Here is a 12,738-nt window from a genome sequence, read left to right on the forward strand (position 1 = left end):
GCAGCTAAATATACTTTATCTGCACTTGGAAAAGAAAACAGAAGGCTTTAGTCTTGGCTACATCACTTGCCACTTAATGTAAATATTCTTTATGGGTGGTTTTTCCAGCCTGGCTGCTTGCTTGCTTGTCTTCCTTCCACAAGTACTAATTGAGCATCTATCACATGCCAGGTGCTCTGATGTCTCTTCAGTAATACATGAACAATTTGGAAGTGACCTTCTAAGTAAAACTGTTGGGAATATATCAAGTACTTAATAAGTACATGTGTGTCTTTACCTCTCCAGGATTTGAGTTCAGGTCCTCTCTTCAATTTTTTTTTTTCTCTCTTCAATTTTTAATTGATTTGAAATGAAACAAGAATTTCTTGAAGACACAAAGACCATCTGTGTGTGCTTGCTTTAAAATGATCTATTCCTTAAAGATTAAATTTGAAATTCTTATAAGCCAAATTAACTGATCCAGCATTAAGTTCTGTCTGAATTGTCCCACATTCAGGCATTGAGCACCTGTTTCCATTGCTGCTCATCTGGTCCAGGCCTTGGTCGCCTCACTGAGGCCCCTGGAACAGCCCCCTGGTTGGTCCCTGTGCTGCTCCTGTGTTCCCTACAGTTCTTCAACTGCCAGAGCAGTACTTCCAGAACCTAAATGAAATCCCACATCACTGTCCTACCTGGTTTTCATCTGCATTTAGAATAATAGCTCCTCACTGTGACCTACGGTATCCTCGTGAGCTGGGCTTTTCCGGTCCGTAAGGCCCCATCTAGTAATTTTCTCCTTTGCCCCGGGTATGAGTGTATTACCGTCCGTCTGCCCTGCCACATTGTAAGCTCCTGGAACAGTGCCGGACACAGCAGGTTTACTCACTGACTTTGGGCTCTTACAGGGCTCCTGTGGTGAATCTTCTCATAAACCAGTGGTCCCTCTTCCTGATTTTTGTGTTTACTTGCCTATAGCAAAACACGTCTAGCTGGAAACAAGGCACTCAGAATATTGAGACATTTGGGGATGTGATGGTTTGGGACTCGAGTGGGGCTCGGCATATTTTTCTGTAAAGGGCTACATACCTTTTAGGGTTTGGGGCCACGTGGTTTCTGTCACAGCTACTCTGCCACTGTAGCAAGAAGGTAACCATAGGTAATACTGAGGTAAATCAGTCTGGCTGTCTTCCAATAAAACTTTTTATAAAGGGGCGCCTGGGTGGCTCAGTGGGTTAAAGCCTTTGCCTTTGGCTCAGGTCATTGTCTCAGGGTCCTGGGATCGGGCCCCACATCGGGCTCTCTGCTTAGTGGGGAACCTGCTTCCCCTTCTCTCTCTGCCTGCCTCTCTGCCTACTTGTGATCTCTCTCTGTCAAAATAAAATAAAAAAAAAACACCTTTTTACAAAAACACTGAAATTTGCATTTCATATAATTTCCATGTTAATATGAAATATTCTTTTGATTCGTTCCCTATTCATTTAAAATTATAAAAGTGCACTTCACTCACAGCCCATACAAAAATAGGTGGGGGCTTGGATTGGGCCACCAGCTGTGATTTGTCAGTCCCTGTGATGGAGCGGAGACTGTTTTCTCCCGAGTGGGAGGTGCAGCTGAGTGTTCCCTAGGCTTTAACCAGCTCACTTCAACAAGGTAGTTGTGACTCCGTACACAGCTCTTGGATCTTCTAAAAGCTGGTCGGGAGGCTAAGCGAGGCAGAACCTGAACCCAGTTGCAGCTGAAAATTAAAGGCACAATTATGAGAGAAGATTTATCTATTTGCTCATCTTGTGATGATTCTAGAACCCAGTGCAGATAACGTTTTTTTTTTTTTAAGAATTCCCTGAAATAGCTGTTTTTGTCTTTGTCTTTGTTTTTGTTTTTGTTTGTAGGTACACAACAAAACATTTGAATGATGAGACTACCTCCAAGCAAATCAAGACCATGCTGCAGTAGCAGCTGTGGCGTGCGCACCTGCTGTGGGCGGAAGACAGTATTCTGCAGTGACTGGGAATGCACAGTTTTTAGTGATTGCAATTACTATCTCATGTACTCTTGCTTTTTATTTCTTGCCTCTGTTCCTCTTCCCTCTTTTTTAATCATGTTCTTGTTCCTAAGACTTCTTTTCTGTGCCAAAATCAGTAAAGTTATACTCTGAAGGGATACTGTCCTTTCAAACGGGCCATCTAAGGCAGCTAATTATGCATTGCATTGGGGTCTCTACTGAGAAAAATTCTGTGACTTGAACTAAATATTTTTAAATGTGGATTTTTTTTGAAAACTAATATTTAATACTGCTTCTCCTGCATGGCAAAACTGCCTACTCTGCTATTTAAAAACCCTCAATGACTTTATTTTCTACTGCCGCTTTTTCCGTGTGCAGCCAAACGAAAAGGTTTAAATTAACTGTGTTGTACAAATGGTACCCAACACAAACTTTTTTTTAAATTAGTAAGACTTTTGTTTAAAGGTTTAAGTTTGCATTTGACTTTTTTTGTAAGGATGTATGTTGTGTGTTTAACCTTTATTAACTAACGTTAAAAACTGTGATGTGTGCGTAGAGTATTACGTATGCATGTTCATGTTTCAAGAATGGCTGTTGATGATAAAATAAAAATCGGCTTTCATTTTTCTAAGTGTGGCTTGGCTTACTGGTGTTTTGTTTTTAAACTTGTAAAGCCTCCCCTGTGTTGTTTTAGCAGAATGCATACAAACATCAAATATTTCCACTTCTTGTAGAGGAGAACTGGTTCTTTGTTATTAGGTTTTTTCTTCATTATTGTCTATGTAGGTAGTTTTCATTGCTTTTAAAATCCTGCCAATGCAGTAAGACCAGTGATCTTGTTGTTAATCTGCTTTTTACTCTGGATTTACTTTTGTATGGTTGTAGTAATGGGGGAAAACTGCACTTGCCTGACTCACAGTTCCCAGGAGGCGAAGAGGGAGGGTGGCAGGAAGAGCAGCCCTCACCATGGGGAGGAGCGTGTGTGTAAGGGGGGCTTGAAGCCACAAGCCTTGACGCCACTGGTAGAAAACCAGTGTGTATGTTATTTGAAGATCATAAAACCTTAATCATGAGATCAAAATGTCCTGATTGTGAGATGCAGCTTAAAGGTTGTCTAGTCCCGTTGTGCTGGTGGTGTGATGAGTGTCTTGAGTGTCTCTGCTCTAGTGCATTTGAAGTGGAAGGAGTCCCAGAGGCTTCCATCAAATCCTTTTGGCTTAGTAGTGCTGGATCATGATGCCCACAGCGCCACCATGGACTCCCAGCTGACCTCCTTGGCCTTCATCGCATGCTCTCCCAGTGCATACCCAGCTCGTCTTCAGCTCAGCTGCCTGCAGCTTACAAGTTGCATGTGATGTCACACCTCCCTAACTCTGGCTGGTCCCCAAACCTGCCTTGCCCTTCCCCACTCACGTCCATCTGATGAGCAGCAGCTTGCATTTTTTGAGACCTTCTTCATGAAGCCTTCAGGATAACATTAACCCCAGTCTTCTACGACTATTGTAATGGATTAAATCGTGGCTCCCTAAAGGATATGTATATCTGGAACCTGAAAATACAACCTTATTTGGAACAAGGGTATTTGCAGATATAATCAAGGATCTGCAGATGAGACCATCCCGAATTAGAGTAGGCCCTAAATCCAATGACAAACCCTTGTAAGAGAAAAGAAGGGGAAACAGACTCCGCGAAAGGCCATGTGAAGATGGAGGCAGATAAGAGCAGCACATCGATGAGCCACAGAGCCAAGACTGGCTGGCAATCACCCAAAGCTGGAAGAGAGTCATGGGATACCTTCTCCCTCCAGAAGAAGGAAGTCTCCAGAAGGAGCCAACCCTGCTGCCACCTCTGGTCTCCAGGACTGTGAGAGGACACACTTCTACCCTACACGCTACACACATCTGTGGTAGTTTGCTACGGCAGCCCTGGGAATCTTTTTAACACAAGTGTCTCATCCAGCACCTCTGATACCTGACTACGTTTGTGGGTACCTTTTCTGACCCCGTGAGAACTCAGAAAAGAGCCATGTCTGACTTTCCCTCTGCCCCAAGGATCTTGTACAGTGCCCACACTGGAATAGGGGACAAGCGAATGCTCGAACAGAATACAAGTAAAAGATAAAGAATACAAGTAAAAAATAATGAGGCGGCTGGAAGAGAAGAGGCAATACTGCTGTGGCCTGTGTGGTCGGCACAGCTCACGCTCCGCATATTGGAGAAATAGAAGACTGTAACTCTGGACTGAGGGCTGGCAAGCTGGTCTGTGGGCCAGTCCACCCCGCTCCTATTTTTGTACAGCCTGTGAACGAAGAATACCTTTTACATTCGTAAAAGGTTGAGAAAAATCAAACGACTATTTCATAGCATGTGTGAAGTATACAAAATTCAAATTCCAGTGTCCACAAATAAAATTTTATTGGAACACAGCCTCACTCACTTGTTCACATATTATTTTTGGCCATTTTTGCACTACAACAGCAGAATGGAATTCTTGTGACAGAAGCCATATGGCCCTCAGCGGCAAAAATATTTACTATCTGGCCCTTTACAGAAAGAGTTTGCTGACCCCTTTGCTAGTTATAAGAGCAGGTTTATTCGAGAACCGGGTATGATGGAAGTACGGGGCTGCAGGGAGATAAAAGCTGCCCCCGCTGCCACGGATTTAATTTCAGGTCTAATAGTTGCCATTCAGATGGCCAAAGAGAACAAATCGGCAACTTCCCACCAAGTCTGATCTCATTTACTATTCGTCCTAGAGTGAAGGATGATGATACTGGCCAGGGGCTCACCAAAAATGAGGACCAGGGTGAGTGGGCAGGATCTGCCCTGTGTATTGGAGGGAGGTGGGACCCTGCTCCACTTTGGTAAGTCTTCATCATTCAGAGCTGGGCCTCCTTTCATCCCCTCTCTCTAAAACACAGCTCTGCTCAGTATCTCTACCCCTCTCCGGCCAGTGCTTGCGCACTCTTCCGTCTTCTCTCACCATACTAAGTACCCATTGCATCGTGATGGGCACGCTTCACCAGTGCCCCTTTTGTACAGCCCTCAGTGTGGGCAAGTAAAACATTTCAATCAGCTATTTCCCCCTTACAGATTGGGATTAAAAAGCACTGGACTATTTTGAGAGTGCTCCAAACATTTTAGACTTGTCATAAAGATAGTATTGGTGCTCGAATCTAGGTCTTTTGAGTTAAAAATGCTGTTCTGGTTCCATTTGAGATTGCAATAAACTCCAGCTCATAAATTTTTATAATCCCTTACAGAGTCTATTTCAAACTCTGTACAGGGTGATCACAGAAGATGGCATGGAAGGATCTCTGCCATAAGAGTCAGGAAACCCAAGCCACATCATTTCTTTGGAACTCTGTCTCATTGGTAAAATGAGAGAATTGAAACAAAATCTCTAATGTTTGATTCCATGTTGTTTACTGCATGTCTTGTATATACTATCTGCAAAAGGCAGCAGGAATGTGAACAGTTAAAACAGACTGGAGCTGGTGGACTGCAGTTTAAGTCAGTGTGACTTTGGGTGATGGGTAATACTTGAATACCTACTCCTCTACAGCAGCCCTGAGGATTATGCCCAGATAATGCCAGTAATGCCTAGTACATATCAAAGTGCTCACTGTCAAAGGGGAACCCTCCTACACTGTTGGTGGGAATGCAAGCTGGTGCAGAAACTCTGGAAAACAGTATGGAGTTTCCTCAAAAAGTTGAAAATAGAACTACCCTATGACCCAGCAATTGCACTGCTGGGTATTTACCCTAAAGATACAAATGTAGTGACCTGAAATGGCACGTGCACCCCAATGTTTATAGCAGCAATGTCCACAATAGCCAATCTATGGAAAGAGCCTATATGTCCGTCAACAGATGAATGGACAAAGAAGGTGTGTGTGTGTGTGTGTGTGTGTGTACGTGCACGTACGTACACACACACACACATACACACACACACAGTGGAAATATTATGCATCCATCAAAAAGATGAAATCTTGCCATTTGCAACGACGTGGATGGACCTAGAGGGTATTATGTTAAGCGAAATAAGTTAATCAGAGAAATAAGTTAATCACATGATCTCACTGATACAAAGAATTTGAGAAACAAGACAGAGGATCATAGGGGAAGGGAGGAAAAAATGAAGACGAAACCAGAGAGGGAGACAAACCATAAAAAACTCTTAATCTGGGGCGCCTGGGTGGCTCAGTGGGTTAAGCCGCTGCCTTCGGCTCAGGTCATGATCTCAGAGTCCTGGGATCGAGCCCCGCATCGGGCTCTCTGCTCAGCAGGGAGCCTGCTTCCTCCTCTCTCTGCCTGCCTCTCTGCCTGCTTGTAATCTCTCTGTCAAATAAATAAATAAAATCTTTAAAAAAAAAAAGGAATAAAAAAAAACCTCTTAATCTCAGGATTGCTGGAGGGGAGGGGTGTGGGAGGGATGGGGTGGCTGGATGATGGACATTGGGGAGGGTATGTGCTAATGGTGAGCGCTGTGAATTGAGTAAGGCTGATGAATCACAGACCTGTACCCCTGAAACAAATAATACATTATATGTTAATTTTTTTAAAAAGTGCTCACTGTCAGTTTTATTATGTCTACCATAACATTTAATTGTATTAAAAACAACAACACAGTCTATTCCAAGTGTCCTGTCCATTAACATGTATTGTTTTCCATTTATTCTGGAGTAGTCAGCAGTACCAGTTCTACTTCCCTCAGTCAGGGTGCTAGGCAAAGCTGCACAATTTTGAAGAACCCTTTAAAGATCCTATAACTAATAGACACTGTGTGGTTGTTCCAGTTTTCTAAATGGACAGGTGGTTCACAATGATTTTAAGCATCAAGCTCTAGTGTACTGATACATTGCTTCGGTCAGTGTGTTCACAAGCATATCTTTATGTCAGTCAACACTTAATAAGTACCTTTCCAGAGCCCACTTAGACTTTGTCCCAGGACTAGTGCTCAGGAGGGCCTGAATGGAGGAGGGCAGCATGTTCTGGGTGTTCAGAGAGGGCATTCGGATAGAAGAAGCCACAGTAAAAGGAAATGTTGAGTGTATATTCTTCATGGTGTGGCCTGAATATTGTGTTGACACAAAACACCAGGATCATTCAAGACTTTTTTGGGGAAATTCCTCAATAATGTGTGGTTGTAGGAGAAATAGTATGGCTTTTCTAAATGCAATAGACTTGGGTTCAAATTTATGCCATTCATATTTATTCTTCCATCCTTTTACTCAAATTTAACTTCTTATATGCACCATTCCACACTTTGCTTTATTCACTTAATATGAATTGGAAGTTCCATATATTTTTTTTAAATTTTATTTTTTATAAACATATATTTTTATCCACAGGGGTACAGGTCTGCAAATCGCCAGGTTTACACACTTCACAGCACTCACCATAGCACATACCCTCCCCAATATCCATAACCCCACCCCCCCTCTCCCAAACCCCCTCCCCCCATCAACCCTCAGTTTGTTTTGTGAGATTAAGAGTCACTTATGGTATGTCTCCCTCCCAATCCCATCTTGTTACATTTATTCTTCTCCTACCCCCTTAACCCCCCCATGTTGCATCTCCTCTCCCTCATATCAGGGAGATCATATGATAGTTGTCTTTCTCCGATTGACTTATTTCGCTAAGCATGATACCCTCTAGTTCCATCCACGTCGTCGCAAATGGCAAGATTTCATTTCTTTTGATGGCTGCATAGTATTCCATTGTGTATATATACCACATCTTCTTTATCCATTCGTCTGTTGATGGACATCTAGGTTCTTTCCATAGTTTGGCTATTGTAGACATTGCTGCTATAAACATTCGGGTGCACGTGCCCCTTCGGATCACTACGTTTGTATCTTTAGGGTAAATACCCAGCAGTGCAATTGCTGGGTCATAGGGTAGTTCTATTTTCAACATTTTGAGGAACCTCCATGCTGTTTTCCAGAGTGGTTGCACCAGCTTGCATTCCCACCAACAGTGTAGGAGGGTTCCCCTTTCTCCACATCCTCGCCAGCATCTGTCATTTCCTGACTTGTTCATTTTAGCCATTCTGACTGGTGTGAGGTGATATCTCATGGTGGTTTTGATTTGTATTTCCCTGATGCCGAGTGAAATGGAGCACTTTTTCATGTGTCTGTTGGCCATCTGGATGTCTTCTTGGCAGAAATGTCTGTTCATGTCCTCTGCCCATTTCTTGATTGGATTCTTTGTTCTTTGGGTGTTGAGTTTGCTAAGTTCTTTATAGATTTTGGACACTAGCCCTTTATCTGATATGTCATTTGCAAATATCTTCTCCCATTCTGTCAGGTGTCTTTTGGTTTTGTTCACTGTTTCCTTTGCTGTGCAAAAGCTTTTGATCTTGATAAAATCCCAAAAGTTCATTTTTGCCCTTGCTTCCCTTGCCTTTGGTGATGTTCCTAGGAAGATGTTGCTGCGGCTGACGTCGAAGAGGTTGCTGCCTGTGTTCTCCTCGAGGATTTTGATGGATTCCTTTCTCACATTGAGATCCTTCATCCATTTTGAGTCTATTTTTGTGTGTGGTGTAAGGAAATGATCCAATTTCATTTTTCTGCATGTGGCTGTCCAATTTTCCCAACACCATTTATTGAAGAGGCTGTCTTTGTTCCATTGGACATTCTTTCCTGCTTTGTCGAAGATGAGTTGACCATAGAGTTGAGGGTCCATTTCTGGGCTCTCTATTCTGTTCCATTGATCTATGTGTCTGTTTTTGTGCCAGTACCATGCTGTCTTGATGATGACAGCTTTGTAGTAGAGCTTGAAGTCTGGAATTGTGATGCCACCAACTTTGGCTTTCTTTTTCAATATTCCTTTGGCTATTCGAGGTCTTTTCTGGTTCCATATAAATTTTAGGATTATTTGTTCCATTTCTTTGAAAAAAATGGATGGTACTTTGATAGGAATTGCATTAAATGTGTAGATTGCTTTAGGTAGCATAGACATTTTCACAATATTTATTCTTCCAATCCAGGAGCATGGAACATTTTTCCATTTCTTTGTGTCTTCCTCAATTTCTTTCATGAGTACTTTATAGTTTTCTGAGTATAGATTCTTAGTCTCTTTGGTTAAGTTTATTCCTAGGTATCTTATAGTTTTGGGTGCAATTGTAAATGGGATTGACTCCTTAATTTCTCTTTCTTCTGTCTTGTTGTTGGTGTAGAGAAATGCAACTGATTTCTGTGCATTGATTTTATATCCTGACACTTTACTGAATTCCTGTACAAGTTCTAGCAGTTTTGGAGTGGAGTCTTTTGGGTTTTCCACATATAGTATCATGTCATCTGCAAAGAGTGATAGTTTGACTTCTTCTTTGCCGATTTGGATGCCTTGAATTTCCTTTTGTTGTCTGATTGCTGAGGCTAGGACTTCTAGTACTATGTTGAATAGCAGTGGTGATAACGGACATCCCTGCCGTGTTCCTGACCTTAGCGGAAAAGCTTTCAGTTTTTCTCCATTGAGAATGATATTTGCGGTGGGTTTTTCATAGATGGCTTTGATAATATTGAGGTATGTGCCGTCTATCCCTACACTTTGAAGAGTTTTGATCAGGAAGGGATGCTGTACTTTGTCAAATGCTTTTTCAGCATCTATGGAGAGTATCATATGATTCTTGTTCTTTCTTTTATTAATGTGTTGTATCACATTGATCGATTGATTTGCGGATGTTGAACCAACCTTGCAGCCCTGGAATAAATCCTACTTGGTCGTGGTGAATAATCCTTTTAATGTACTGTTGAATCCTATTGGCTAGTATTTTGGTGAGAATTTTTGCATCTGTGTTCATCAAGGATATTGGTCTGTAGTTCTCTTTTTTGATGGGATCCTTGTCTGGTTTTGGGATCAAGGTGATGCTGGCCTCAAAATGAGTTTGGAAGTTTTCCTTCTATTTCTATTTTTTGGAACAGTTTCAGGAGAATAGGAATTAGTTCTTCTTTCAATGTTTGGTAGAATTCCCCCGGGAAGCCATCTGGCCCTGGGCTTTTGTTTGTTTGGAGATTTTTGATGACTGTTTCAATCTCCTTACTGGTTATGGGTCTGTTCAGGCTTTCTATTCCTGGTTCAGTTGTGGTAGTTTATATGTCTCTAGGAATGCATCCATTTCTTCCAGATTGTCAAATTTGTTGGCGTAGAGTTGCTCATAGTATGTTCTTATAATTGTCTGTATTTCTTTGGTGTTCGTTGTGATCTCTCCTCTTTCATTCATGATTTTATTTATTTGGGTCCTTTCTCTTTTCTTTTTGATAAGTCTGGCCAGGGGTTTATCAATCTTATTAATTCTTTCAAAGAACCAGCTCCTAGTTTCGTTGATTTGTTCTATTGTTTTTTTTTTTTGTTTCGATTTCATTGATTTCTGCTCTGATCTTTATGATTTCTCTTCTCCTGCTGGGTTTAGGGTTTCTTTCTTGTTCTTTCTCCAGCTCCTTTAGGGGTAGGGTTAGGTTGTGTACCTGAGACCTTTCTTGTTTCTTGAGAAAGGCTTGTACCGCTATATATTTTCCTCTCAGGACTGCCTTTGTTGTGTCCCACAGATTCTGAACCGTTGTGTTTTCATTATCATTTGTTTCCATGAATTTTTTCAATTCTTCTTTAATTTCCTGGTTGACCCATTCATTCTTTAGAAGGATGCTGTTTAGCCTGCATGTATTTGGGTTCTTTCCAAATTTCCTCTTGTGATTGAGTTCTAGCTTTAGAGCATTGTGGTCTGAAAATATGCAGGGAATGATCCCAATCTTTTGATACCGGTTGAGACTTGATTTAGGACCAAGAATGTGATCTATTCTGGAGAATGTTCCATGTGCACTAGAGAAGAATGTGTATTCTATTGCTTTGGGATGAAATGTTCTGAATATATCTGTGATGTCCATCTGGTCCAGTGTGTCATTGAAGGCCTTGATTTCCTTGTTGATCTTTTGCTTGGATGATCTGTCCATTTCAGTGAGGGGAGTGTTAAAATCCCCTACTATTATTGTATTCTTGTCGATGTGTTTCTTTGATTTTGTTATTAATTGGTTTATATAGTTGGCTGCTCCCACGTTAGGGGTATAGATATTTAAAATTGTTAGATCTTCTTGTTGGACAGTACCTTTGAGTATGATATAGTGTCCTTCCTCATCTCTTATTATAGTCTTTGGCTTAAAATCTAATTGATCTGCTATAAGGATTGCCACTCCTGCTTTCTTCTGATGTCCATTAGCATGGTAAATTCTTTTCCACCCCCTCACTTTAAACCTGGAGGTGTCTTCGGGTTTAAGATGAGTTTCTTGTAGGCAACATATAGATGGGTTTTGTTTTTTTATCCATTCTGATACCCTGTGTCTTTTGATTGGGGCATTTAGCCCATTAACATTCAGGGTAAGTATTGAGAGATATGAATTTAGTGCCATTGTATTGCCTGTAAGGTGACTGTTATTGTATATTGTCTCTGTTTCTTTCTGATCTACTTTTAGGGTCTCTCTTTGCTTAGAGGACCCCTTTCAATATTTCCTGTAGAGCTGGTTTGGTGTTTGCAAATTCTTTCAGTTTTTGTTTGTCCTGGAAGCTTTTAATCTCTCCTTCTATTTCCAATGATAGCCTAGCTGGATATAGTATTCTTGGCTGCATGTTTTTCTCATTTAGTACTCTGAATATATCATGCCAGCTCTTTCTGGCCTGCCAGGTCTCTGTGGATAAGTCTGCTGCCAATCTGATATTTTTACCATTGTACATTACAGACTTCTTTTCCCGGGCTGCTTTCAGGATCTTTTCTTTGTCACTAAGACTTGTAAATTTTACTATTAAGTGACGGGGTGTGGACCTATTCTTATTGATTTTGAGGGGGGGTTCTCTGAACCTCCTGGATTTTGATGCTTGTTCCCTTTGCCATATTGGGGAAATTCTCTCCAATAATTCTCTCCAATATACCTTCTGCTCCCCTCTCCGTTTCCTCTTCTTCTGGAATCCCAATTATTCTAATGTTGTTTCGTCTTATGGTGTCACTTATCTCTCGAATTCTCCCCTCGTGGTCCAGTAGCTGTTTGTCCCTCTTTTGCTCAGCTTCTTTATTCTCTGTCATTTGGTCTTCTATATCGCTAATTCTTTCTTCTGCCTCATTTATCCTAGCAGTGAGAGCCTCCATTTTTGATTGCACCTCATTAATAGCTTTTTTGATTTCAACTTGGTTAGATTTTAGTTCTCTTATTTCTCCAGAAAGGGCTTTTATATCTCCCGAGAGGGTTGCTTTAATATCTTCCATGCCTTTTTCAAGCCCGGCTAGAACCTTGAGAATCGTCATTCTGAACTCTGGATCTGACATATTACCAATGTCTGTATTGATTAGGTCCCTAGCCTTTGGTACTGCCTCTTGTTCTTTTTTTTGTTGTGAATTTTTCCGCCTTGTCATTTTGTCCAGATAAGAGTATATGAAGGAGGAAGTAAAATACTAAAAGGGTGGCAACAACCCCAGGAAAATATGCTTTAGCCAAATCAGAAGAGATCCCTAATCGTGAGGGGGGAGAAAGGGGATAAAAAGGGGTTCAGAAGAGAAAAAAAAAAGAAACTATTAAAAAAAGAAAGCCGATAAAAAATATAAAAAGGAAAAAAAATATATATATATTAGATAAACTATTTAAAAAACGTTAAAAAAAGAAAACGGTAAAAGTTAAAAAAATTTAGCAGAAGAAGAGAAAAAAAAATTGAAAAAGAGAAAAAAAATTTAAATTAACTGCAAGGCTAAAGAATCATGGGGAGAAAGCC

General features: G+C 41.1%; 1 protein-coding gene across 11 annotated transcripts in view; it reads left to right on the plus strand.

The window, feature by feature from the left end:
• The window catches only part of CYRIB (CYFIP related Rac1 interactor B), a 145,425-nt gene extending 142,813 nt beyond the window's left edge, over window positions 1-2,612 (plus strand). For all 11 annotated transcript variants that reach the window (XM_047723731.1, XM_047723732.1, XM_047723733.1 and 8 more), the window contains one exon: window positions 1,869-2,612. In XM_047723731.1, coding sequence (XP_047579687.1) covers window positions 1,869-1,932 — 64 coding nt within the window. In that variant the 3' untranslated portion in view covers window positions 1,933-2,612. The remainder of the gene's footprint in view (window positions 1-1,868) is intronic.
• The last annotated feature ends 10,126 nt before the right edge of the window (window positions 2,613-12,738 follow it).

Source organism: Lutra lutra, chromosome 4 (assembly GCF_902655055.1).
Source record: "Lutra lutra chromosome 4, mLutLut1.2, whole genome shotgun sequence".
Lineage (NCBI taxonomy): Eukaryota > Metazoa > Chordata > Mammalia > Carnivora > Mustelidae > Lutra > Lutra lutra.